General features: G+C 45.7%; 1 protein-coding gene across 1 annotated transcript in view; it reads left to right on the forward strand.

Annotated features, from left to right (window-relative positions):
- The window catches only part of FBXW8 (F-box and WD repeat domain containing 8), a 122,077-nt gene that overhangs the window by 22,843 nt on the left and 75,981 nt on the right, over positions 1-23,253 (forward strand). The window contains exons 3-4 of the mRNA XM_047088004.1: positions 10,544-10,708; positions 13,543-13,631. Coding sequence (XP_046943960.1) covers positions 10,544-10,708; positions 13,543-13,631 — 254 coding nt within the window. The remainder of the gene's footprint in view (positions 1-10,543; positions 10,709-13,542; positions 13,632-23,253) is intronic.

A 23,253-nucleotide genomic window follows, 5' to 3' on the forward strand; every position in this document is an offset into this window, starting at 1 on the left:
TTTGTTTAAACCAGTGTTCCCCAAACTCCTCTGACCATGGGATCCTTTGAAAAAAAATTTTTAATGTTTATTTTTGAGAGAGAGACAGAGAGAGAATGACTGAGGAAGGGGCAGAGAGAAAGGGAGACACAGAGCCCGAAGTAGCTCCAGGCTCCCAGCTGTCGGCACAGAGCCCGGCGCGGGGCTCGAACCCACAGACCTGAGCCGAAGTCGGACGCTCAACCGATTGAGCCACCCAGGCACCCCGACCATGAAATCCTTTTTAAAAGTAACATTATTAACCCCCCTGAGGAGCTGTTGTTTTACTGAACATGCTTTGGAAAGTGCCAGTCTGTGCAATAATGCCTACCGTTTATATTCTGTCTCAGCTACTCTGAGTCTTTTGTCCAGTTACATTTCATAGTTTTTACAACATTTTACATTTTATAATTTTTACCGAAAAGGCTCACGTATCCCCAGATCAGAGGGGAGCTGCCCTGTGTTTAGTTAGCACTTGCCGCCTTTGAGGACCCATTAGGGTTGCTGGCTGTTAGCCCTGATCTTCTACTTTATTTAACCCCGAATTCTAGAGGTCTGGTAGGGAGGTGATTCTGCTCTGGAACCATTTGAGTTGTGGCTTGGCTCCCTCACAGCTCACGTTGGTCCGTCCCTCTCTGCTCTTCGTGATTGCCCGGTGCGCAGACTCAACTCTGGCACAGACAGATGGACAGACACCGCTCGTGGCAGGGGCAGGCTCAGCTGTGGACCAAACACGCCCAAAATAAAACCGTGGTGTTCTGTCTCGTCAGAACTGGAGCTTCGGTGTTACAGAGTCGCTCTCCCATTCTTTATGGCCTGACCACTTGTGATCAGGTGAGGGTTGGTTTCCCTGATGCCCTCCTGGCTAAGGTGGAGAAGGGTGGGCTGACAGTGTGGGTAAGTGGATTTGTAACTGATGCTGTGGCCAGGCCTGGGGTGGGCTGCTTAATGGACCCATGTCAGCCTTGGTCGGGGGGAGGGCTATAGTGGTTTGCCACGGGCTCTGTCCTCAGCCCCATCCTGGTTAACTTTTTTTTTCTGTAAATAAGACACAAAGGCCCGCAGACCATATTTTGCAGAAGAGTGTGTATGGGAGAAGTAACTAATGCAACAGATGACAGAATTGGGATTCAGAGATGCGCTAAAATGCTGGGAAGGGGGTGGGTACAGTGAGCTGGGGTTTAAAACGGGTTTTAAAATTATATTAAAAAAACAGTGAAAGTAAGAGGTAGGGACTTTAATTGCCGTTTGTGTTTAAAAAAAACAAAAAACTCTGAAGAATGATGAACACCAAATTCAGATTACCCTTGAGGCAGGGGAGAGTATGTGCATCAGAAATGTACAGGACTTTATTATTTTTATTTATTTATTTATTTATTTATTTATTTATTTATTTATTATTTTATTTATTTAAAAAAAATTTTTAATGTTTATTTATTTTTGAGAGAGACAGAGACAGAATGCGAGTGGGTTAGGGGCAGAGAGAGAGGGAGACACAGAAGCCGAAGCAGCTCCAGGCTCTGAGCTATCAGCACAGAGCCCAACCCGGGGCTCGAACTCGCGAGCTGTGAGATCATGACCTGAGCCGAAGTCGGACGCTCAACTGACTGAGCCACCCAAGTGCCCCATGGGACTTTAAACTTATCAGTATCTTTTTTTTTTTTATTTTTTTATAAATTTTTTTTTAACGTTTATTTATTTTTGAGACAGAGAGAGAGCATGAACAGGGGAGGGTCAGAGAGAGGGAGACACAGAATCTGAAACAGGCTCCAGGTTCTGAGCTGTCAGCACAGAGCCTGACGCGGGGCTCGAACCCACAGACCGCGAGATCATGACCTGAGCCGAAGTCGGCCGCTTAACCGACTGAGCCACCCAGGCGCCCCGTAAACTTATCAGTATCTTAAGTGGGATGGTGAGTCCACAGGTGTTTGTAGTATTTTTGTTGTTGTTTGCTTTAAATGTTTAGTTAACTAAACAGACTCCAGAAGGTTTGGTGCACTGCGAGTTTAGTAGCCACGATGGTGTATTTACAAGTGAAGCAGCAAATTAGCGTCTGACAAAATCTTCCTGTTTGTGGCACTTGACAGCCCACATTTGGGATAGTGTTCCATCCTGAGTACCACATGTGAAGGGGGTTACTGTATATGCATAAATACTAGGGTACGTTCAGAGATCATGGGTACACAAACCAGTCTAGTCCTAGGGCAGTTAGTTGAAGAAATGGGCGATAGTTAGACCTACAAGATGACTAAGGGGAATCATGATGGTATCTTCAGCCTTTTGAAGAACTATCAGTGGAAGAAGGAATAGAGATTTCTTCAGAAAGACAAAATTAGGGCCATGGGTGGAATCCCTTTACTAAGGAAAGGGAGGAAGTACTTCCTAATAGCCAGACTGCTTTGCGGTCGATCAGCCCGATGTGAGGGTCAGCTCTCTGCAGAAGCCTCTCCCCAACCAGGGCTGCCAGGAGGAGCCCTTCCTGGGGTGGGGAGTTGCCCCGGTTGGTCTCCGGGACCTCTCTTCTTCAGTTTCTAAACAATCGAACACTGGAGCCAGTGTGACCCCTGCAGCATCATGGTGTGGCACTTCGGTTCAGACAAGTGATTGGAGCCTCGTAGTACTTTGTGCCACCTGGTCTAATTTCTGATGCTGTGCCTTCCACGCAGAGTGCCCGTGCCTAAAGGGAAGGTGACCTAGGTGACATGATTGTTTGTCACACCTAGAGCTTACATGCCCGCATACACAGCAAAAATGTAATCAAGGAAGCCAGAATTTCAGTGTGCCATCACAAGAATGTTCTGTGGGTCAGTGTCACTTTGACACTTTTAGTGCACTTTCAGTTGAATAAGGTGTTCTAAGGAATGTTTTTAATATAGTCTGCTCGAGATGGAAAATCAGAAATTTTGACACTGAAACAACCCGAGTTCTTGGATTCTGACTAACTTTTACTGATTTTTTTAAATTATTTTTTTAATGTCTGTCTTTTGAGAAACAGAGACAGTGTGAGTGGGGGAGGGGCAGACACACACACACACACACACACACACACACACACACACACACACACACACAAAATCTGAAGCAGGCCCCAGGCTCTGAGCTGTTGGAACAGAACCTGACGTGGGGCTCGAACTCATGAACTGTGAGATTATGACCTGAGCCGAAGTCAGACACTTAATTAACTGACTGAGCCACCCAGGCGCCCCTCAGACTAACTTTTACTTCTAAGTTCTAACCTCTTTCTGCCGCCGTGGAGCAAGTAGCACCCCACTATAGATTTAATAAAAGTTGGGGCGCCTGGGTGGCTCAGTCGGTTGAGCAGCCGACTTCAGCTCAGGTCATGATCTTGCGGTTCGTGAGTTCGAGCCCCGCGTCGGGCTCTGTGCTGACAGCTCAGAGCCTGGAGCCTGTTTCAGATTCTGTGTCTCCCTCTCTCTCTGACCCTCCCCCGTTCATGCTCTGTCTCTCTCTGTCTCAAAAATAAATAAACGTTAAAAAAAAAATTTAGATTTAATAAAAGTTATTTGTAAAAATAAAAAGCTAATGGCTTCTTTAAAGTAATTGGAGCAGCGTAAGTTTACAATAAGGAGCTGTATCCTGTAGTGTTATCGGTGGTGACCTACGTAGTGTGTGACCTGTGTGTAAAGAATTACACTTGCACAACACTTGAACCCTTTGAGATGCACAACAGCTCTGTGGGTGGTGGCATATGGTGGGTCACATTCGGAGGATGAGAAAACCAAGGCCCCAAGGTCATAGTTTAGTGTTGTAAGAGACATTTTAAGGTGTCGGATTCCTCCCCACCACTGAGGAGGAAAGCGGTGCGGAAAAGCCTAGTGACCTTGTCACAGTCCCGCAGCTAGTTAGTGAAAGACTGGACACAAGAATCTGAGGTTTGGGGTTTTTTTCACCCCAGGTGTAACTGGTTTTCTATTATATCTCGCTGCTCCTTGGATAATACAGGTGACCTTGAAGGCCTTCCTAAAAAGTTGATCAAATTTGTATTTACATCCCTATCACTTTAAGGCTCTTTAGGGACATCATTATGTAAAGGAACTCTTTTGTATAGTACAGATTTATTTTGAATATAATGAACTCCCTTTAATTTTAAAGTGTTTGTTAATCTGAGAACTGCATGTGGTGTTTGTCCTTGACCCTAGTACCAGGATATCACCTTGATATTTGTGTGTTAAACTGACTCTGCATCCCTGAGACAAATCGCACAGGCTTATGACGTACTACCCTTGTTGTACATAGCTGGATTCAGTTTGCTGGGGTTTTGTTGAAGATTTTTACGTATGTTCATCACATCAGGAGTTATTGGTTTGTAGTTTTCTTGTGAGGTCTTTGTCTGGTTTGGATATCAGAGAAATACTAGCCTCGTAGAAGGTGTTGGGAAGTGTTCCCTCCTCTTTTGTTTTTGGAAGAATTTGTGAATGATTGGTTAATTCATTAATCTTTTAAAACATTTGGTAAGAGTTAATTCTTTTAAAATTTCTTTTAACTTAGTTTTAACCATTTTTAAAATTCTTTTCAAACATTTAGAATTTACCAGTGATGTCATCTAGGCTTGGACTTTGTGCTAAGTTGTTGTTGTTTTAATCACTAATGTAATCTCTTGTAAGTCTATGCAGATTTTCCATCCTCTCGAGTTAACTTCAGTACTTCATGTCTTTTTCTAAGCATTTGCCTATAATCACTTAGTTTTGGCATATAAATTGTTCATAGTGTCCCTTTGTAATGCTTTTTGTTTTTGTGGTTGTCGATAGTGATGGCCCCTCTCCTTAGGTTTAGGAATTTGAGCCTTCTCCACACCCACACCCCCATTTGGTCAATCTAGCTAAAGGTTTGTAAATTTTGGTGATCTTTGCAAGTAACCAGTTTTTACTTACTTCATTTTCTTTTTGTTTCACTTATTTCTGTTGTAATTTGTGTGTGTGTAAATTTTTTTTAACGTTTATTTTTGAGAGAGTGAGCACAAGCCGGGAGGGGCAGAGAGAGAAGGGGACAGAGCAGAGGATCCAAAGCAGGTTTTGTGCTGACAGCAGCGAGCCCGATGTGGGGCTCAAACTCCTGAACCATGAGATCATGCTCGGAGCTGAAGTCGGATGCTCAACGAACTGAGCCACCCAGGCGCCCCGTTTCTGTTGTAATTTTTATTTTCTTCTTGGGTTTAGTTTTCTTTTTCTCTAACCTAGCCTCTGGAAGGCTAGGTTATAGATTTTAGATTTTTTAAAATATGGGAATTTATAGCTATAAATTTTTCTCTAAGCACTGCCTTCACTGTGCCTCATAAGTTTTGAACGTTCTATTATTTTCACTCACTGCAGAGTATTTTCTAGTTTCTTCTGCAGTTTCTTCTTTGACACATTGGTTGTTTAGCATGTTAACATTTGTTAGTGTGTTGTTTAATTTTCACACATTTGTGAATTTCCCATATTTCCTCCTTTTATCAATTTCTGATTTTCACTCCACTGTGGTTAGAGAACATACTTTGTATAATTTTGGTTCTTTTGAATTTATTGAGATTTGTTTTATAGCCTAGTATATGGTCTATCCTGTAGAGTGTTCCATTGCACTTGAGAATAATGCTCAAATTGTTGTTGAGTAGAGTGTCCCATGGATGTCTCTTATGTCTAGTTGGTTTATAGTGTTGGGTTCTTCTATTTTCTTGTTGATAGATATTCTACTTATTCTATCTTTTATCGAAAGTGGGTATTGGAGTCCGATTATCCGTTTCTTCAGTTTTTTCATTTTTTTGCTTGTGTTGGGGGCTTTGTTGTTAGGAATATATGTTTACAATTGTTAGGTTTTTGTGATGGATTGACCCTCATTATAAAAATATCTTTTGTCTCTAGTAATCATTTTTGTCTTAAAAATTATTTTAAGTGGTATTGGTATATGCACTCTAGCTCTCTTTCAGGTACTGCTTACAAGTTATACCTTTTTCTATCCTTTTACTGTTTGTGTGTATGGATCTAAAGTGTGTGTGTCTCAGGGCACCTGGTTGTGTCTGTTGTAGAGCATGTGACTCTTGATCTCGGGGTTGTGAGTTTGAGCCCCACGTTGGGTGCAGAGTTTAGTTAAAAAAAAATGTATGGGGACATCTGGGCAGCTCAGTCAGTTAAGTGTCCGACTCTTGATCTCAGCTCAGGTCTTGATCTCAGGGCTGTGAGTTCAAGCCCCCACACTGGGAGTGAAGCCTACTTTAAAAAAAAAAAAAAAGTATGTAGTTATCTTGTAGTCAGCATATCCTTAGGTCATGTTTATTTATACCACCAATCTCTGTCTTTTGCTTGGAGTGCTTAGTCCATTTCCATTTAATATAATTATTGATAAGGAAGCATTTATATCTGCCATTTTGCTATTTGTTTTCTGTATGTCTTATGTCATTTTAGTTCCTCTTTCTTTTCATTACTGCCTCCTTTTGTGTTTAAGTAGACCTTTTTCTAGCGTACTATTTTAATTCCTTTTATCTTTTGCTACTCTTTTTAAAGTTTTTTTTCTTAATGATTGCCCAGGGATTACAACTGACGTCTTAAAACAATCTAGTTTGTATTAATGCCAACTTACTTTCAATAGTATAGCAAAACTGCTACAATATAACTTCATTCCTTCTCCCTTCTTTATTATTTCATACAAATTATGTCTTTATTGTTTTGCTTTAGGCAGTTATCTTTTTAATTAGATAAAAGAAAAGCATTGCAAGCAAAACTGTATTTATACTGTCTTTTATATTTACCCTTGTAATGACCTTTACTGGTTTACTTTCTTTATTTATGTGGGTTGAGTTCCTGTCTGGTGTCCTTGTATTTTAGCCCAAAGGACTCCCTTGGTGTTTCTTGTAGGACAAGTCTACTAGTGATGAATTATCTTATTTTTATTTATCTTGGAATAATTTCTCTCTTATTTTGGGGGGTAGTTTCGCTAGATGCAGTTACTGGTTGGCAGTCTCTTCCTTTAGCACTTTGAATATGCCAGCCGACTGCTTTCTGACCTCCCTAATTTTTTTTTTTTAATTTTTTTTTTTCAACGTTTATTTATTTTTCTTGGGACAGAGAGAGACAGAGCATGAACGGGGGAGGGGCAGAGAGAGAGGGAGACACAGAATCGGAAACAGGCTCCAGGCTCTGAGCCATCAGCCCAGAGCCTGACGGGGCTCGAACTCACAGACCGCGAGATCGTGACCTGGCTGAAGTCGGACGCTTAACCGACTGCGCCACCCAGGCGCCCATGACCTCCCTAATTTTTAATGAGAAGAACACACAATGTGTCTTTTTCTTTTGTTGCTTTTCAGTTTTCAACAATTTGACTATGATGTGTCTAGGTGTGAATCTCTTTGAGTTTATCCTTCATGGAATTCAGTGAGCTGCTTTAGTGTGTGGATCAATGTTTTTCATCATGTTTGGAAAGTTTCTAGCCATTATTTCTTCAGATGTTCCTTCTACCCCTTTCTCCTTCCCTTATAGGACTCCGATAATGCCTTTGTTGATCCACTTGGATGGTATCCAGCAGGTCTCTGAGGTTCTGTTAATTTTGGGAAGCGGGGTTCTTTTGTCCTTTTTTTTTTTCCCTTAGACTGGATAATCTTTTTTTTTTAAGTTTATTTATGCCAAAAGGGGGGGGGGGAGAGGGGGAGGGAGAGAGACAGAATGAGCTGACGAGGGGCAGAGAGAGAGGGGGGGCAGAGGAACCGAAGCAGGCTCCCCACCGACAGCAGAGAGTCCAATGCGGGGCTTGAACTCCTGAACCACGAGATCATGATCTGAGCCGAAGTTGGACATCCAACCAACTAAGCCACCCAGACGCCCCTAGACTGGATAATCTTAATTGACCTTGAGTTTGCTGATTATTCTGTTAGCTCAAATCCGTTGAGCCCCTCTATTGAATTTTTTATTCAGTTACTGTACTTTTTGACTTTATTTATTTTTTTTTTTTTAATTTTTTTTCCAACGGTTTTTATTTATTTTTTTGGGACAGAGAGAGACAGAGCATGAACGGGGGAGGGGCAGAGAGAGAAGGAGACACAGAATTGGAAACAGGCTCCAGGCTCCGAGCCATCGGCCCAGAGCCCGACGCGGGGCTCGAACTCACGGACCGCGAGATCGTGACCTGGCTGAAGTCGGACGCTTAACCGACTGCGCCACCCAGGCGCCCCATGTACTTTTTGACTTTAAAACTTGTGTTTTTTTAAAGTTTCTTTATCACTGTTTTCTACTTGGTGAAACATTGTGCTTATAACTTTTATTTTTCTCGACATGCTTTCCTTTAGTGTTTTGAACATATTTATAATAGCTGACTTAAAGTCTTAGTTTAATAAGTCCAAAGTCTGGACTTGCTCAGGCTGCTTTTTCTTTCCACATATGGTTCATTCTTTACTGTTTCTTTGCATGTGTCTTTACATTTTGTGTTTAAAAAATTGACTTTTAAAACGTGACAACTCCTTTAAAATGTGATTCACTCTCTTCTGGAGAGTTAGTTTTTGCTGTTTGTTATTGCTGCTATTTTTTAGTGACTTTTCTGGACTAATACTCTGGTTTGTATTTTTTGTCATGTGTGACCACTGAAATCTCTGCTCATTTAGCTGAGTGGTTAGTGATTGGACAGAGGTTTCCTTAAATATGTTGAAGCAATGAATCTCCCATCTTTTGCTGAGTTGCTTTCTGTATGTTGGGGTATGCTTTCATTGTGCCAGTGGTTCACAACTCTGTTTTAGCCTTCACATCATGCTGTGCAAAGCTTCAAGTTTAGCCAGAGTGAGAGATCAGGGCCTTCTGATCCCTTTTCTGGGCGCACACACAGTCCTATATAGGTGCTTGACACTGAGTCCCAGAAATCTGTGGGAGCCTTTCAAAGCCCCTTAGGGACATCCCATTCCCCAGGTTTCCCTTTTAAGTTTTAGGTCAACTCTTTGTAGCCCCAGGGTGGTAATGGTACCTCAGGCAGCCACAGCCTTAAACAGTTCTCCCTTACTGTTTGGGACAAATGCACTGGAGATAAGGCAGAGGAAGCTTTGAGTCAGGTCAGATAAAGACAAGCCTCCAGAAGAGAGCTTTCCAGCAGGCTGTCTCACAGGTCAAATGGTGACCATTCCCTGGGGATGGCATTTTGGGCACCTGTGAAGCCATCTGGCCCCTTCGGTGTCTTCCAGGCCGCTGGTTTTCACAGCTACCATAGTTCCGAGGCTGTTGTTTTTCAAGGTTACCGTGGAGCTACCTGTGGTGCTGGAAGAGGAGGATGGGATTAGTGCAAGTTAAAACAACATGGAGGTAGTTGCCCTTACCAAGATGAAAACATTTTTCTTGAATAAATGCTCCTCGGAATGTTGAAAGTCTTTAGTTAATTTCCAGAGTTCTGAAAAAGTTGATTTTGACAACTTTTGGCAGTATTCTTGTTGCTTGAATGTAGGAGCAGATTTTTGGAGTTCTTTATTCTGCCATCCTAAAAGTGAACTACCTGTTGGTACTTCTTCAAACGAGGAATCCTAATGAGACACATGCTGTGCGCACTCTCGCCTACTTTGTCTTGTGTTCTCTCTTCTGTCTGTGTATTCTACGTCTTGAAGTGGCCCCAAGGGAGTGTTCAGGAGCACAGGTTACTGTAAACCAGTGGCCATGACCTTCACTTTATTAGAAATGAGTCTCAACCTTTAGATGGGCGGCAAGTGTTAAACACTTGACCCCACAGACTCAAGATCATGTTGATTTGCTGGATCATTCTCTCATCTTGCCAACAGAGTCCACCTTTTGTACAACTTTGTACGGTATCCTGTGAAGAAGTAACTGCTTTGTCCCCTGAGTTAGGTTTGGAGAACAGAATACTAATAGCAAAAATGGCCATTTCCTCTGGATACTGTTGGGATTTGAAATTCAGTCCAGACAGAACATTAATTTCTCTCTATCAGACGTTATGGTCCTGGTGAACAGCTTGAGTTTTGTGTAAAAATTTTTTTTTAGTCTATCCACTTAAAGTCTAAGTTTTTCTACATAATATAAATTTGAATTTCTCATATGACCAGAAGTGTTGAGTTATGGATATTGATTTTCTTACAGCCTTTTATTTCAGAGACAGTCAGTCTCCACTTGTATAAGAAGAAATATAAAAAAAAAAAGAAAGGAAAAGAAAGAAAGAAAAGGAAAGAAATACAAGTGCCTATTGGTAAAAGGAAAGTGAAGACATTCTGGTCTGAAAAACTGTACAGTTGCAGTTTACATTTTTTGCCGTTTATGTATTTGTGTATTTTTTCCTTACATATTATATAATAATTTCCTCACATGTTATATAATAATTTAACCAAGGCATCTAACATGTGGTATGAAATGATAGAACAACAGTTTGGAAATCTCGAAAAATAAAACTGGAAACGTTTGCTTGTATTTCTTTTCCACCTCAGAATGTTTTGTTAATGAGACGTTTTATACTGCCATAAACTCGGGGTAATAATAAAGGTGTTGATTGATTTTTGGATGGCGAGGGGCTTCTCTAATTGCAGAATTCGACATTTGTGTCACTTGTGCCGTTTTAGGTGAGCAAGACGTGGAAGGTGATTGCCGAAGACGAAGTGCTTTGGTACCGGCTGTGCCGGCAGGAAGGGCACCTTCCCGAGAGCAGCATCTCTGATTACTCGTGCTGGAAGCTCATCTTCCAAGAGTGCCGAGCCAAGGAACACATGTTAAGAACCAACTGGAAGGTAGGCGGTGGCCAATCTCGTTACCTGTACTGAAGAAAAGCCGGCAAGGACGCGGGAGTCCAGGCCCCAGATTAACCCCGCAGGCCCTCCGATCACGGCCTGAGGCCAACTAACTGCCAAAAGCAAAGAGGAGTGCGGTGAGCATCCTGTCGGCTGCCGGCGGTTCGTTGCCCGTTTTGCTCGCCGTTAGGGTATCTGCCCCCCTTTGCAACCGTGCTGTTGGGGAGCATCCTGTTGTCTAGGAGAGGAGGGGTGAGGTTGGGGTGCCGCCCCCTCCCCTCTGATGGCTCGTGCTCAGTGCAGTCCCCTTTCACTTTCACCGACCCTGACCCCTGACGCATCAACAAAGCAAAAGCACCACCTGAATACGAAAGCAGTGCCGCAAATGCGATTTCCAGTGACTGCGAGGGAGGTTGTTAAATGTCTCTGAGCTCTGTCTTCTCTCCCCTCACATAACCCACTGGCTTGCTTCCATAGCATTTATCACTTCAAAATCTCTACAGAAATATTAGATCACAGCTAAGAATTTGCACGGTGCTGTGTTTCTGTAGGAAATCGCTGTCAAGAACGGTGTTACGTAAAGCTGTTCGAGGCCTGACAAGACCACAGTGCGGTGGCGGCCCTCCTTCCTACCTGGTAGCTGGAGACGCCCTCGTAGGGCGGCGGTGGAACCACACCTACTGCCTCCACTCCTGTAAAGGTCGATCCTAACGGATTTTGAGATCACAGGCTTTTGCTCATTACTGACGGTGACCTGTTGCCTGTGCGCGGGTCCGTCCTCGGTCACGTCATAACCTCATTAGTGACCGATGCTCTTGGTCTGGGTAAACTCACAGTTTCTAGCCAAGCGAATAGGAGCAGTGTTTCTCAACCTCGCATTAGGGGCCAGACAATTCCTTTGGTGGGGGCTGCCCTGTGTGTGTGGTAGCATGTTGAGCAGCTTCCTTAACCTCTACCCAGTGGGAGCCAACAGCATCCTCCACCTACCCCACGTCGTGACAGCCACAGATGGCTTCAGGCGTGTCAGATGTCCCTTGGGGCAGGGGCACAATGGCCCCCGGCTGAGAACTGCCTTTCCAAGGGGAACGAGCATAGGTGTCCTTTCATAGGCTGTTAAGACACCTCTGAGTAAAAAGCACCCTGGCCCCGCAGCTGTGTGCTCACCAGATGATAGCCTCGTGTGGAGGCCCCTCCCCACCCAGCCTTCTGGCCCATGTGCTTGGCTGGGCCTGCGTGAGGGAAGTTGGTGAGAGGCAGCTGTGAGGGTTTGACAGAGCTGCTTAGACGAGCTGGGCCCGAGCCTGGCAGGAAGGGCTGGAATTGAAGGAGAGCTGGTGAGTTAGCTTGAACTGGGGCCTTTCCCTCCGGGTAGGAGGGATATTTTGACTTGTGCACGTGGGTGCTGCAGTGGTCTGTGTACATCGGCTCGAATTCTGAGCCGTCAGACCCTGAGAGAGCGCAGCCGCTAAGTTTTCTGCTTCCTCTTTGGTGGTGGAGAAAGCCCCAGAGGGAGGCAGGTACCTCCTCATCCGCTGGAGGTGGCAGCAGTGAAGGTGTCCGGAGCCCTGCCTCCAGGCATCTGGCCCTCCATCACCGCTGCAAGTCACATACAGTTGACTGGAACGTCTAGTTGTCTTTCGCAAGTATAAAGCCATCTGTTTGGTTAGCACTTGATAAATGAGTTAGTGGACTGGAGTCAGATGGCTCAGCCCCTTTCCTAGCCCTGTTAACAGTGAGGACTACGAAAGTGAAATGTGAAATGGGGAATCCTGCCCTGACTGTGATGGTGGGATTCTTACTGTGATTCTAGAGAGAAAGCTCCATTGAAACATGAAAGGTGGTGTCAGAGCAAGTTGCTTTCCTTCGGATGCCCCCGTTTTCCCCTCTCTAAAGTGGGGGCTGATGGTAGCCCGCTCATAGGGTAGTGGCGAGGATGACTGTTTAATGCTCCTCCCGTACAGCCTGGCCTGTGGCCGGCATGATGATCTTTGTACAAGTGACTCAAAAGTCACCAGAGTCCATACGGTGGAAAACCCATCTGCTACCTGCCGCCTAGTCTCAGGAACCACACGTGTCCTGGGCTTTAGGGTTCCCTTTAAAAATACCAATTCTAGGGGCGCCTGGGTGGCGCAGTCGGTTAAGCGTCCGACTTCAGCCAGGTCACGATCTCGCGGTCCGTGAGTTCGAGCCCCACGTCAGGCTCTGGGCTGATGGCTCAGAGCCTGGAGCCTGTTTCCGATTCTGTGTCTCCCTCTCTCTCTGCCCCTCCCCCGTTCATGCTCTGTCTCTCTCTGTCCCCAAAAAAATAAACGTTGAAAAAAAATTTTTTTTAAATAAAAAAAAAAAAATACCAATTCCACGAACCTCTGACCTTGCGGTCTTCTTCCTTTCCCCATCCTGACTTCTGTCTCTGTGTGTACTCTCTCATCGTATCCTCTGAGTGTTCGTAAGGGCTGTTGGCACGTAAAACACCCTTAAATACCTTCTGTCCTCAGAACTGCGCTTTCGAAACAGACTTTGTGTTTCTTCAGATACGTGCCCCCGCCAGCCTAGTGGAGCGCACACCTTGCCTTTCTAGCCTGTAACCCCCCTGAGCGCGGGAGCAGCGTCTTCCACGGCCGTGCCCCCGGGTTCACGGTCTTCTTGTGTGGGGTAACTCGTAAATGCCAATACCTTAGCAGATTAGCTGTCCTCGTGGTCCTGTGGAACGCCCCGGTGACTTTGAGCACAATACCCGTGGTAAGACACGGCCGTGGAGCGTAGCTGAGCGCGGAGTGCTGCCGTCGGGGTGTCCCGAGAGTACGACCAACTGCATCCCCCTTCTCCTTATGCAGAATCGCAAAGGTGCCGTGAGCGAACTGGAGCACGTTCCCGATGCGGTTTTGTGTGACGTGCATTCCCATGACGGCGTTGTCATTGCCGGGTAAGCAAAAACCTTTTTTCACATAGTAATTAACTCTTCATCTTAAGGTCTTTCGTTTCTCACGTGCCACCCTCTGAGTCCCAGTGCCGCGATCTTCCCCTGAGAGCGTGTACCTTCCCGCCTCAGCCCGGGTTTGAGACGGACACTCTCCATGATTCTGCCGTCCGGGATCGGAGTCTGAAGTTGGTGGTGAGAAGCGCGCGGTGTAGCCTAGAGCTACAGTCCATTTGTCTCCATGTGTCTTTCCTGGCTTTTAAATCACTCTTGTGGTGTGTTAGGTTAGATTTTCATTAAGGCAAACCGTCAGTATTTTATGAAGGCATAAAAAAGTCAAGCAAGAATGATACGTGTTGGCACAAACAGAGCCCACTCTTACTCTTGTTCTGAGGCCGTTAGGAGGAAGGGCCGCGGCCACACATAATCTTCCTGCCCCGCCACACAGTGTGTATCTGCTGCTTAACTTGTCCTGAAATAGGCTTTTTAGTTATCTCCATCACGAAGAAATTGAATTTTAGCTTCTGTAAATTCCAGTGGCTTCTGTCCCAAAAACCCCTTTCGTGAATTCTTCCTGTTTGACTATAGAAATGTGAAACAGTTTGTGTATTTCTTTAATGTACAGTGAGGAGACCTATTTCATCTTTGGATTGAGAAGCAATCTTGACAGATCTCATGTTTTTCACTCGTACGTGGATCTTGAGAAGCTTAACAGAAGACCATGGGGGAGGGGAAGGGGAAAAAAATAGTTACAGAGAGGGAGGGAGGCAAACCATCGGAGACTCTTAAATACAGAGAACAAACTGAGGGTTGATGGGGGTTGGGGGAGAGGGGAAAGTGGGTGATGGGCATGGAGGAGGGCATTTGCTGGGATGAGCACTGGGTGTTGTATGTAAGCCAATTTGACAATACATTATATTTAAAAACTAACAAATTTTCAGGAAAAAATGAATGAACATTAAAAAAAAAAGCCGTCTTGAATTACAGTCTCAAATTGTATACTTAACATTTGAAGTGGAGACCAGAATACTTAAAACCCTGAGTCTGGATTAGATTTGGGGTGAGTCCCCTAGGTGAGGTTTCTACTTGGAGGAAACCAAAAACAAACCTTGGCCTGAACAGCTTGGTAGTAGGTAGTCTTTTTCTTTAAAGAGGATGCTTTCGGGGCGCCTGGGTGGCGCAGTCGGTTAAGCGTCCGACTTCAGCCAGGTCACGATCTCGCGGTCCGTGAGTTCGAGCCCCGCGTCAGGCTCTGGGCTGACGGCTCGGAGCCTGGAGCCTGTTTCCGATTCTGTGTCTCCCTCTCTCTCTGCCCCTCCCCCGTTCATGCTCTGTCTCTCTCTGTCCCAAAAATAAATAAAAAACGTTGAAAAAGAAATTAAAAAAAAAAAATAAAGAGGACGCTTTCCTTTTTTTTTTTTTTCCATTCTTAATGTTTATTTATTTATTTACTTTTGAAAGACAGGGGGCAAGCAGGGGAGGGGCAGAGACCAAGGGAGACACAAAGTCCAGAGCAGGCTCCAGGCTCTGAGCTGTCAGCACAGAGCCCGATGTGGTGCTTGAACTCACAAACTGTGAGATCATGACCTGAGCTGAAGTCAGACGCTTAACTGACTGAGCCACCCAGGAGCCCCAAGAAGACTCGATCCTTAAGCATTCCTCGAAGGACACCATTTGAGTTGAAACTCCAAACAGGTAAATGTTCCATGATCTGCGGGGCCTAAAAAAAGTATGTTTGCTTTAAACAAGATCTGCTCAGGAGGAACACTTTTCCTTAGCTTTTGTTTTGCTGGCCACAATTTAAAGGTTAATGCCCTTGCTGTAAATGCCGTAGAACTACTGTTTTTAGAAAGATGAGTGGACCACAAATACGGAAGTGTGGCTTTTGGCTTCTGTCTCTCGTTGCTAAAATGTGGGCCTAAGAGCTCATGCTCCATATGGTCCTTTCTGCCCACAAATTCTAAGACTCCATGGTAACTTGGAAAGGACCTCTGTCCTTCTAGCTTAAAGGGGTCTCCTGGTGTGTCAGGAGGCCTTTGAGGACAGAATATTGAGTTTGGACTGAGAGTCATAGAAGAAATTATGGCTAAAGGGGACTTTAATCTCAGAAGCCAAGTGTGAATTGATCTGGACATGGACCTCACAAGGGCAGGCTGGCCACGAGTCCAGAGGCCAGCCCTTTCTTTCCTGCCTGTCCGTTCCCCTGAGGGCTTCTCCACGTTACAGATGATGCCAGTGCAACGCAAAGCAGTGGCAGAGTTTGGTGGGTCGATAGGATGAAGCAGGACCTGTGGGTCAGAGAGGCTCCTCCCGACTCCTCTTCCTAAGAGAACCTTGCGTTTACGACCTGGCATTGGGTACTTTGGTCTTGCTTGTGCGTAGAGCATCTTGTGTTTATCATTAAAATTTTATCTGGTGGTTACGATGCTTGTTTTCTGGGTCGGATCTTGGATCCCTTTTCATTTGAGACAGCGGTGTTTGTGGTTACCTCATTCCCAATCAATGTCGTATTCGCCCGGCTTTGTGCAGCCTGTGCATCTCCAAGGACTTGCCTGCAGAGACGCCACTTCGCCATCTCTTTCCCCCGTCCTTAGCCTGTGTTTCTCTGATTTTGCTTCTTTTCCTTTCTCTCCCTTTGATCATAGGCAGAATTTGATCGGGGGCTTGAGTTTTGTGCACCTACAGCTAAACCGAAATCTGTTAAGTTTGTTTCATATAGTTGACAGCAAAGGCTGTTACGAAACCTCCTGCTTCTTCCCATCTTTTTCAAGCCTCTGTGTAAAAGTTCCTGCTTTGGAGTCACATTGCTAAGGCCTAGAGTAATTTGCATTACAATTAGCCTTGCAGGTGACCCCATCTTGGGTCTGCCTCGCTCTGCCTCACTCAGAACCAGAGTAACCTTCAAATACTCTTTCACTCAAACCCGCCCGAGACCCAGACCTCAAATGAGCAGGAGCTGGCCGACGCCTCCTCCCTCAGACTTGTCTTCCAGCACAGTAGGCAGATGTTATTCTTAGGGCTTTTGGTCTTTTGCTCTTTTTTCCATGAGTCTTCGCTTCCCTTACTATCTCACAGATGGTAATTTCAAGTTACCTTTTCCTGACGTTCTGAGCCCTTTGAAATTGGTTTCCAACCTACCTTTCTCCTGATTACTCTCCTGAGGGTAACTTTGGCTTTTCCCACGGTGCCTCAGTTGCCTCTGGCCATGTCTTCTTTATTTTTTAACATTGAGATATAAATCACACACCATAAAATGTACCCTTTTAGGTTGCAGAAGTCAGTAATTTCTAGTATATTCACAAGGCTGTGTAACCTTCTGCCACTGTCTCATCCAGAACATTTTCATCACCCTAAAAAGAACCCAGTCCCCATTCTTTAAGGCCGAACTCAAGTCTTCTCTCCTCCCATGGGCATCTCTAGCCCCCTGGCCTATTAACCCCACCCCAATATCTGCCCACCTCCTGACTCCTGGGGAAGTGACTGTCTGCAGCTTCTAGCACAGCTTTGCCTTGACATTTTTGTTTTCTGCTGTGGCTTTACTTTGAAATAATTCACAGCCTTGTATTTTCTGTGCAGTTAATTTGTAAGAATTTTTTTTTTTTTAGTTTATTTGAGAGCAGGGTGAGGCAGAGAGAGAGGGAGAGAGAGAGAATTCCAAGCAGGCTCCACACTGTCAACACAAAACCCGTCAAAACCCGTCGTGGTGCTCGAACTTACATACCATGAGGTCATGACCTGAGCCAAAACCAGGAGTCGGACACTTAAATGACTAAGCCACCCAGGTGTCCCTGTAAGCATCTTTTTTTAAAACTAGGGGTGGCATGTGATATTTGATTAACTGCCCCAAAGTGCTTGTACATCATTTTGTCCGAAAGAAGTACTACAATTTAATATACAGACCCCCATCCCACCTGTATACCGCATGTTACGTGGTAAACTGGAGAAATCCCTAATTTCTCTGGTCTGTTCTTTGATTTCTTAGTCTTTTCAAGAAACTTGGAATCATGTAGTTTTAAACCTGGAAGGAGCTGTCGAGGAAACTGTTTCAAAGCACGCTCGTTTTGTGTGGCTGACCGAGGCTGAGGGGTGTGGCGAGCCGGGACTGGCGCGTGCGTGCATGGCCGCTCTGCTGTTCGTCTGCAGTGTCCACGTGGAGAGCCGGGCGCCAGGGCTCCCTTCTCGAGTCCTCATTTGCTACTGTGATGGCCCGTACTACCAATCTTCTTTAAAAATTATAAAACACGTGCTTATTAAGAGCCTTTAAATTCCATAGAAGGGTGTGGAATAAAGAATGACACGTCCCTAGCCTCGTTTTCCTAGGCTAGAGTCCCGTTTGTGGAATTGCTGGATTTAGAGGAATAAATTTTCACATTTTCCAGATTAAGAAATTATTATTTTTAAAATTTTTTTGTATTTTTTGTTATTGACTAGAAGTCTCTAGTGCGAGTGGGGGAGGGGCAGAGAGAGAGGGCGAGAGAATCCCAAGCAGGCTCTGTGCCAGCGGCTCGAGGGCTCGAACCCATGAAACTGCGAGATCATAACCTGAGCCAAAACCGAGAGTGGGACGCGTAACCGACTGAGCCACCCAGGTGCCCCAAGAAACTACTTTTGAAATGCCCCGATGACCCTCAACTCCTTTCCAGTCTAATTTTTTGCTTTGAAGTCTCCAAACCGTCCCTCAAGCCTGCCCTCCTGAATACACTTCCCTCGTTTGTGTCTGTGCATAAGTAATGAGCAGACACGTTCACGTCTTAACTTCCTGCAGCATGGCTTCATCCCTGCCCTTCCACCGAGCCTGCCCTTCCACCGAGCCACACGCTGTCACAGGTCGCCGGCAGTCTTTTCTTGGCCCATCCCCTCCCGTGTCGTGGCCGTGTTGGGTCTTGTTGGCTGTATCCCTCTTAACGTGCTGGAGGTGGTGCATCGAGCGCGTGTGGACCCTCAGAGCCTTACACCGGGCCCGGCCCCCGAGAACCTTGGAGGAAAGTGTACGGAATGAAAACTCCCTGCTTCTGGGACCCTGTGCTTTCTGTGCTTCCTGACCGCATCTTCCGTACCTTACTGCCCGGGCTCCTGTCGCCGTCCTTCTTGCCCTTCTGTGGTCTTCTTTGGCCTCTTAGCAGTGGTGTGCAGCATCCCGGAAAGCACCTGCAGCCGTTGTTTTCTTTGCTGATTGGAAAAGTAGAAGTTCCTTCACCTGTGACTGAGTTAGTCAGACACAACCTATACCTTGTTCTTTCAGCTAAAACTTCCGTTTCTTTTTTTTTTTAATAAAATTTTTAAAAATGTTTATTTTTGAGAGAGAGACAGAGTGTGAGCAGGGCAGGGTGGGGGGGGCGCAGACAGAGAGGGAGACACAGACTCTGAGGCAGGCTCTAGGCTCTCAGCACAGAGCCCGACACAGGGCTCGAACTCCCGAACTGCGAGATCATGACCTGAGCCGAAGTCGGATGCTTAACCCAGGCACCCCACCCATTTCTTTAACCTGAGGAGAAATTTGTGTTCAGAAGCCAGCAATCTCCACGCAGTAAACCACCTGTCTGTCAGAGTTCATCCTCCGGCTGTGTTTCCTCTGTGATGGGGTACGACTCCTGAAACTGAGGTTTCGTGTGTGCTTTCCCTTGTATTTAGAAGAAGAGATGTGATCTGGACGGTTTGTGGATTATCCGCGATTAGGAAGTGTGGTCTTTGTGTTTCTTTTGGTGATGACAGCTCTGGGAATTTTAAAATGTTTCTCAAGTTCTGCGGATCAGAGATGAGCCTAGGGGAACATCCCTGGCCTGTTTTGTGATGCTTCCACTGTTCTTCGTGTCCCCAGTTGCACTCTGGAAGGGAAGAGCGTTGAAAACAGAGGACCTCACGAGCTGAGAGAGGCCCCGTTGTAAACCTGAGCTGTAGGTCTAGGTGTGATGGGCCAGAAGGAGATTGGCTTTACCGCCACCTAGTGAAGGAGAGAACTCCAGGTACGACGTGCAGGACACCGTCAGCCTGGGGCTCGCCGGGGGCCTTGTGTGCCGCCCCCCATGAGGCTGTTAGCTCCCCAGAGGCTTTTGTCAGATGCCCGGGTGTACTGTGGTGTCTTGAAACAAACTCCCTCCTCACTGTTACTCACGATTCGCAAGCCAGAAGCGTTGCGGTTTGCGGAAGAGCATGCTTCCCCATCCCCGTTCGAGGACCTTTTCCTCCCCGTTTGGTTGAACCGATATGAGGCCCCCTCTCTGTGCTGCGGTTTTTCTCAACACTCCTTAATGTTTTCCTGCCCTGTCCTCTGCTGATGTGATCTGCCTTTTTAGCGTACGGTCTCTGTCTGTACTGGAAGGAACGGTGACAGCGTCTCAGTGTCTCTGATCCATGATCCGCGATCGGTGCCTCTGCCAAGAGTGATTGGAGGAGCAAACTAGCATTTGGCGTGGCAAAATATCAGCATTCTTCCTTCCCTGAAGATGTTGCTGTCCCCTGTGGTCTCGTTTTCATCCACCCCTGTTCCCTGTGAGGCAAGAGTGCCCGAGCAGACGTGTGACCAGAGTGCCGGCACCTGTCTGTAGCAGCCAAGTGACTTGTGGCTGTGGCTCCGGCTTCTGCCTTTAGTAGCTCTGTATGTCCGCACGACCTGGACACCAGGGCTTCCAGGCTTCTGCGGGGGGGAAGCTGAGCTTTGAGCTTCCAGTTTCTATATGTAAAATAGAACGTCTGACTGTCCGGTTCAGTTTGCCCTTGCAGTGCAATTGTCTCATTTTTTCTAATTAAGAACTACAGGAAAATAGTGATTCCAATGCAGTCCCACATCTAAGGGAACTTGAAATACCCTGCTTTTAGCCCCTCTTCCTCCACTTTTTCCCAGTAATTAAAAAAGTGCCTTTTAGTTGACCATGTTACCATACCACAAATGGCTTTCCTCTGAAATCGTGTGTGTGCCCCATTTTAAAAATATATTCTACCCAGGAGCTAAAGACGGCAAAGATGGGATTTAATACTCGGCTAGCTTCAAGCGAATGTATAAAAAACGGGTAATACCTGTGGATTGCTTTGAGACTTTTGAGATAACATGCTTTGTAAGTAGAGACCGGTGATAAAGATGTGTTAGATAAATGTCCCCTCGCTTATACTTAGTAAGGACATGCTTTTTATCTTTCTCCTTCTTAAGGAACTTTTTCTCTTGACAGTTTTCCTTTCAACCTTGGTTTATATAGATTTTGTGCTGCGGCTCATTATGACATTGGACTGTTTCCCATAAGGAATTCGATCATTATCCGTTAGGGACCTCTTTTTTAAAAATACTTCTGAATTTATTTATTTTCTGCTGTGAGGTATACATGCTCTTCTGGTAAGTAAGTCTGAGGTAAGGTATTGATAAGAGACTGGAGAAGAGCATTACATTTGTTATATCCTTAATGAAGGAGCTCCAGAATATCCTTAATAAATACTGGTGAACTCATGACTGCATTTATCCATCTCTGGTTCTCCAAGGAATAATGGGAAGGGCCACAGCTACAATAACTCTGCATAACCATCATTGACTCTGACTCTATTGATTGTGATTAACCAAGATGTATGGAAAACAGTTTTAAGTGTGTAGTGCATGTATCTCGTAAGGTCCATTAAGATGTTCATTATTTTTCAATTGATGCGTCTTAAGCTGCACTTGATGTCTACAGTAGTGCTTTTCCACGGAAAGACTGCACTGTGGGATTGAGTTCATTTTGTTAATTGCATAATCCAATACAGTCATGTTTCATAGAAAACAGTAAATACTCTTGATCTCATTGATTTGTACTCTTTGGTTATTACTAAATAAACTATGGAGCATGAGAATAGTCCTTAAAGCTTCTACATGTTAAGGGAAAAAATGTTTCCTGAAATGTGGGACCTCTGCCAAATCGCTTTGTAGGCTTTAAACCACTTCTACCTTCTGAGTTTAAGTCGGTAGATTGATTCATTCAACATTTACTAAGCACGTATGAATACTCCAGACACCTCCCTTGCTCCCCGGCTGGCAAGGGACACGGCCCAGGCGGCCACAGAACAACCAGGGAGACGTGAGGGGAGGCCGAGAGCAGGGCGCCCGCCATAGTACACTGGGGAGAGGCACCTCGTCCGGGCCTGGAGTCAGGCCGGCTTTCTGCTGGGACGTGACTTCTCAGCCGAGTCTGGAAGGATGAGTGGGAGCTGGCGGGTAGAGTTTTGTCTGAGGCAGGGATGCGAATGAGTTCCCTACGTGCTGCCACCCCTCAGTCCCACGCCTGCGATGGGCATTAGTAATCCATCGCAGCATTTGTGATGGCGTTCAGCTTCAGGATCCTTCTCCACACCGGCCTGTAGGCAGCCGCTACCAGCTTCCCGGATTTGACACACAAATGCAAACATTTGCATTCCTGGCCTGAGGCCTCGTAGCAAGGCTCCTTTTGGCTGCCACGAGTATTGACCAGAAGAGAACCGTGACTTCGCTTTGGGGATGGTTGTATGCGTGTGGCTCTGTCGAGGGTGCGGTTCTGTCAGCCGTTCTGTACGTCCTCCCACGTCCCCCGTGGAGCGTGTGTGGGAGGCTCCACTGCGCCCACCCGGCCTCACGCTCCTTGCCAGCACAGGGAGTCTTTTTGTTGGCTGCCTCCCTTCCGGTTAGAGACGGTGGTGGGATTGGTGGGTTAGGTTCAGGAGTTGTGTCCTGCAAGCCTGAGTCCCAATACTGAAAACGATAAAGGGCGTATGTTGCGCTTGAGTGGGGATGGTTCTGGAAAGCCGTATTTGTTTGAAGACATTGTCCTGTGAGGAGGCAGCCTGGCTCGTTGGCTAAGCAGCAGTTGGAGAACAGCCTGGGGACCTGTTTTGATCCCAGCTGTGCCACTAAAATGTTTTTTGTGACCTTGGGTGAGTCACTTAACCTTACTTACAGCATTCTTAAATCAAAACAACCCCCCCCCCCCGCCCCTCCCCCCCTTGTCATGAAGAGCCTGGGGAAAAAAGTGTTTTTAGCAAATAAGTACAGGCACCTGGAAGCAGTGTAAACACCCCCTTTCCTCTCTGCTGCCCAACCCCCCCCCCTTTGGATATTTATACAAGAAGAAAGGCTAAAGTTGGGTTGTTGTTGTTTTTTTGTTTTTTTTTTTTTAACTGCACAGCATTTCTTCTTTTCCTTCGGGTCTCTTAGTCCAAATGAGTAGTCCGTTTGGTGGAAACTTACTAGTTAATGGAAGCTCTTCGGTGGTAAATCATCGAAAATTGGCAATTGCTCTGGCGAGCGGAGCTTGAGAGAGGCTCTATTCCCATTCTTTCAACAAAAAATCAGCTGTGGTCTCTGACCTATTTATTTGGAGGTAACCTTGCCAAGCGTAAAAGAGATTGAGAGAGCATACAGTGTCACTGGTCCGTGCCATGGGCTGGGACATCCTCCCTCATTTTGAAAAGCCTTCTTTCTCCTTCAGTTTTTCTTTAGTGCTCTTACATCAGCTAATATATTAGTTGCAGTTGTACTTTGCACAGACACTAATTAGAGAGCCATCAACATTGGGGTCCAAAGGCTTACCGACAATGCAACTGTCATAGTGGCGTCTTAATTGGTTGAGTGTAATTGTCATTAGGCAGCGATAAAGACATCTGGAGCTCTGGAGAAAAATCAGCTTTCTTTCCTGCC

Source organism: Lynx rufus, unplaced genomic scaffold, assembly GCF_022079265.1.
Source record: "Lynx rufus isolate CCGP_SWC_20201006 ecotype Redwood Valley unplaced genomic scaffold, mLynRuf1.p SCAF_24, whole genome shotgun sequence".
NCBI lineage: Eukaryota > Metazoa > Chordata > Mammalia > Carnivora > Felidae > Lynx > Lynx rufus.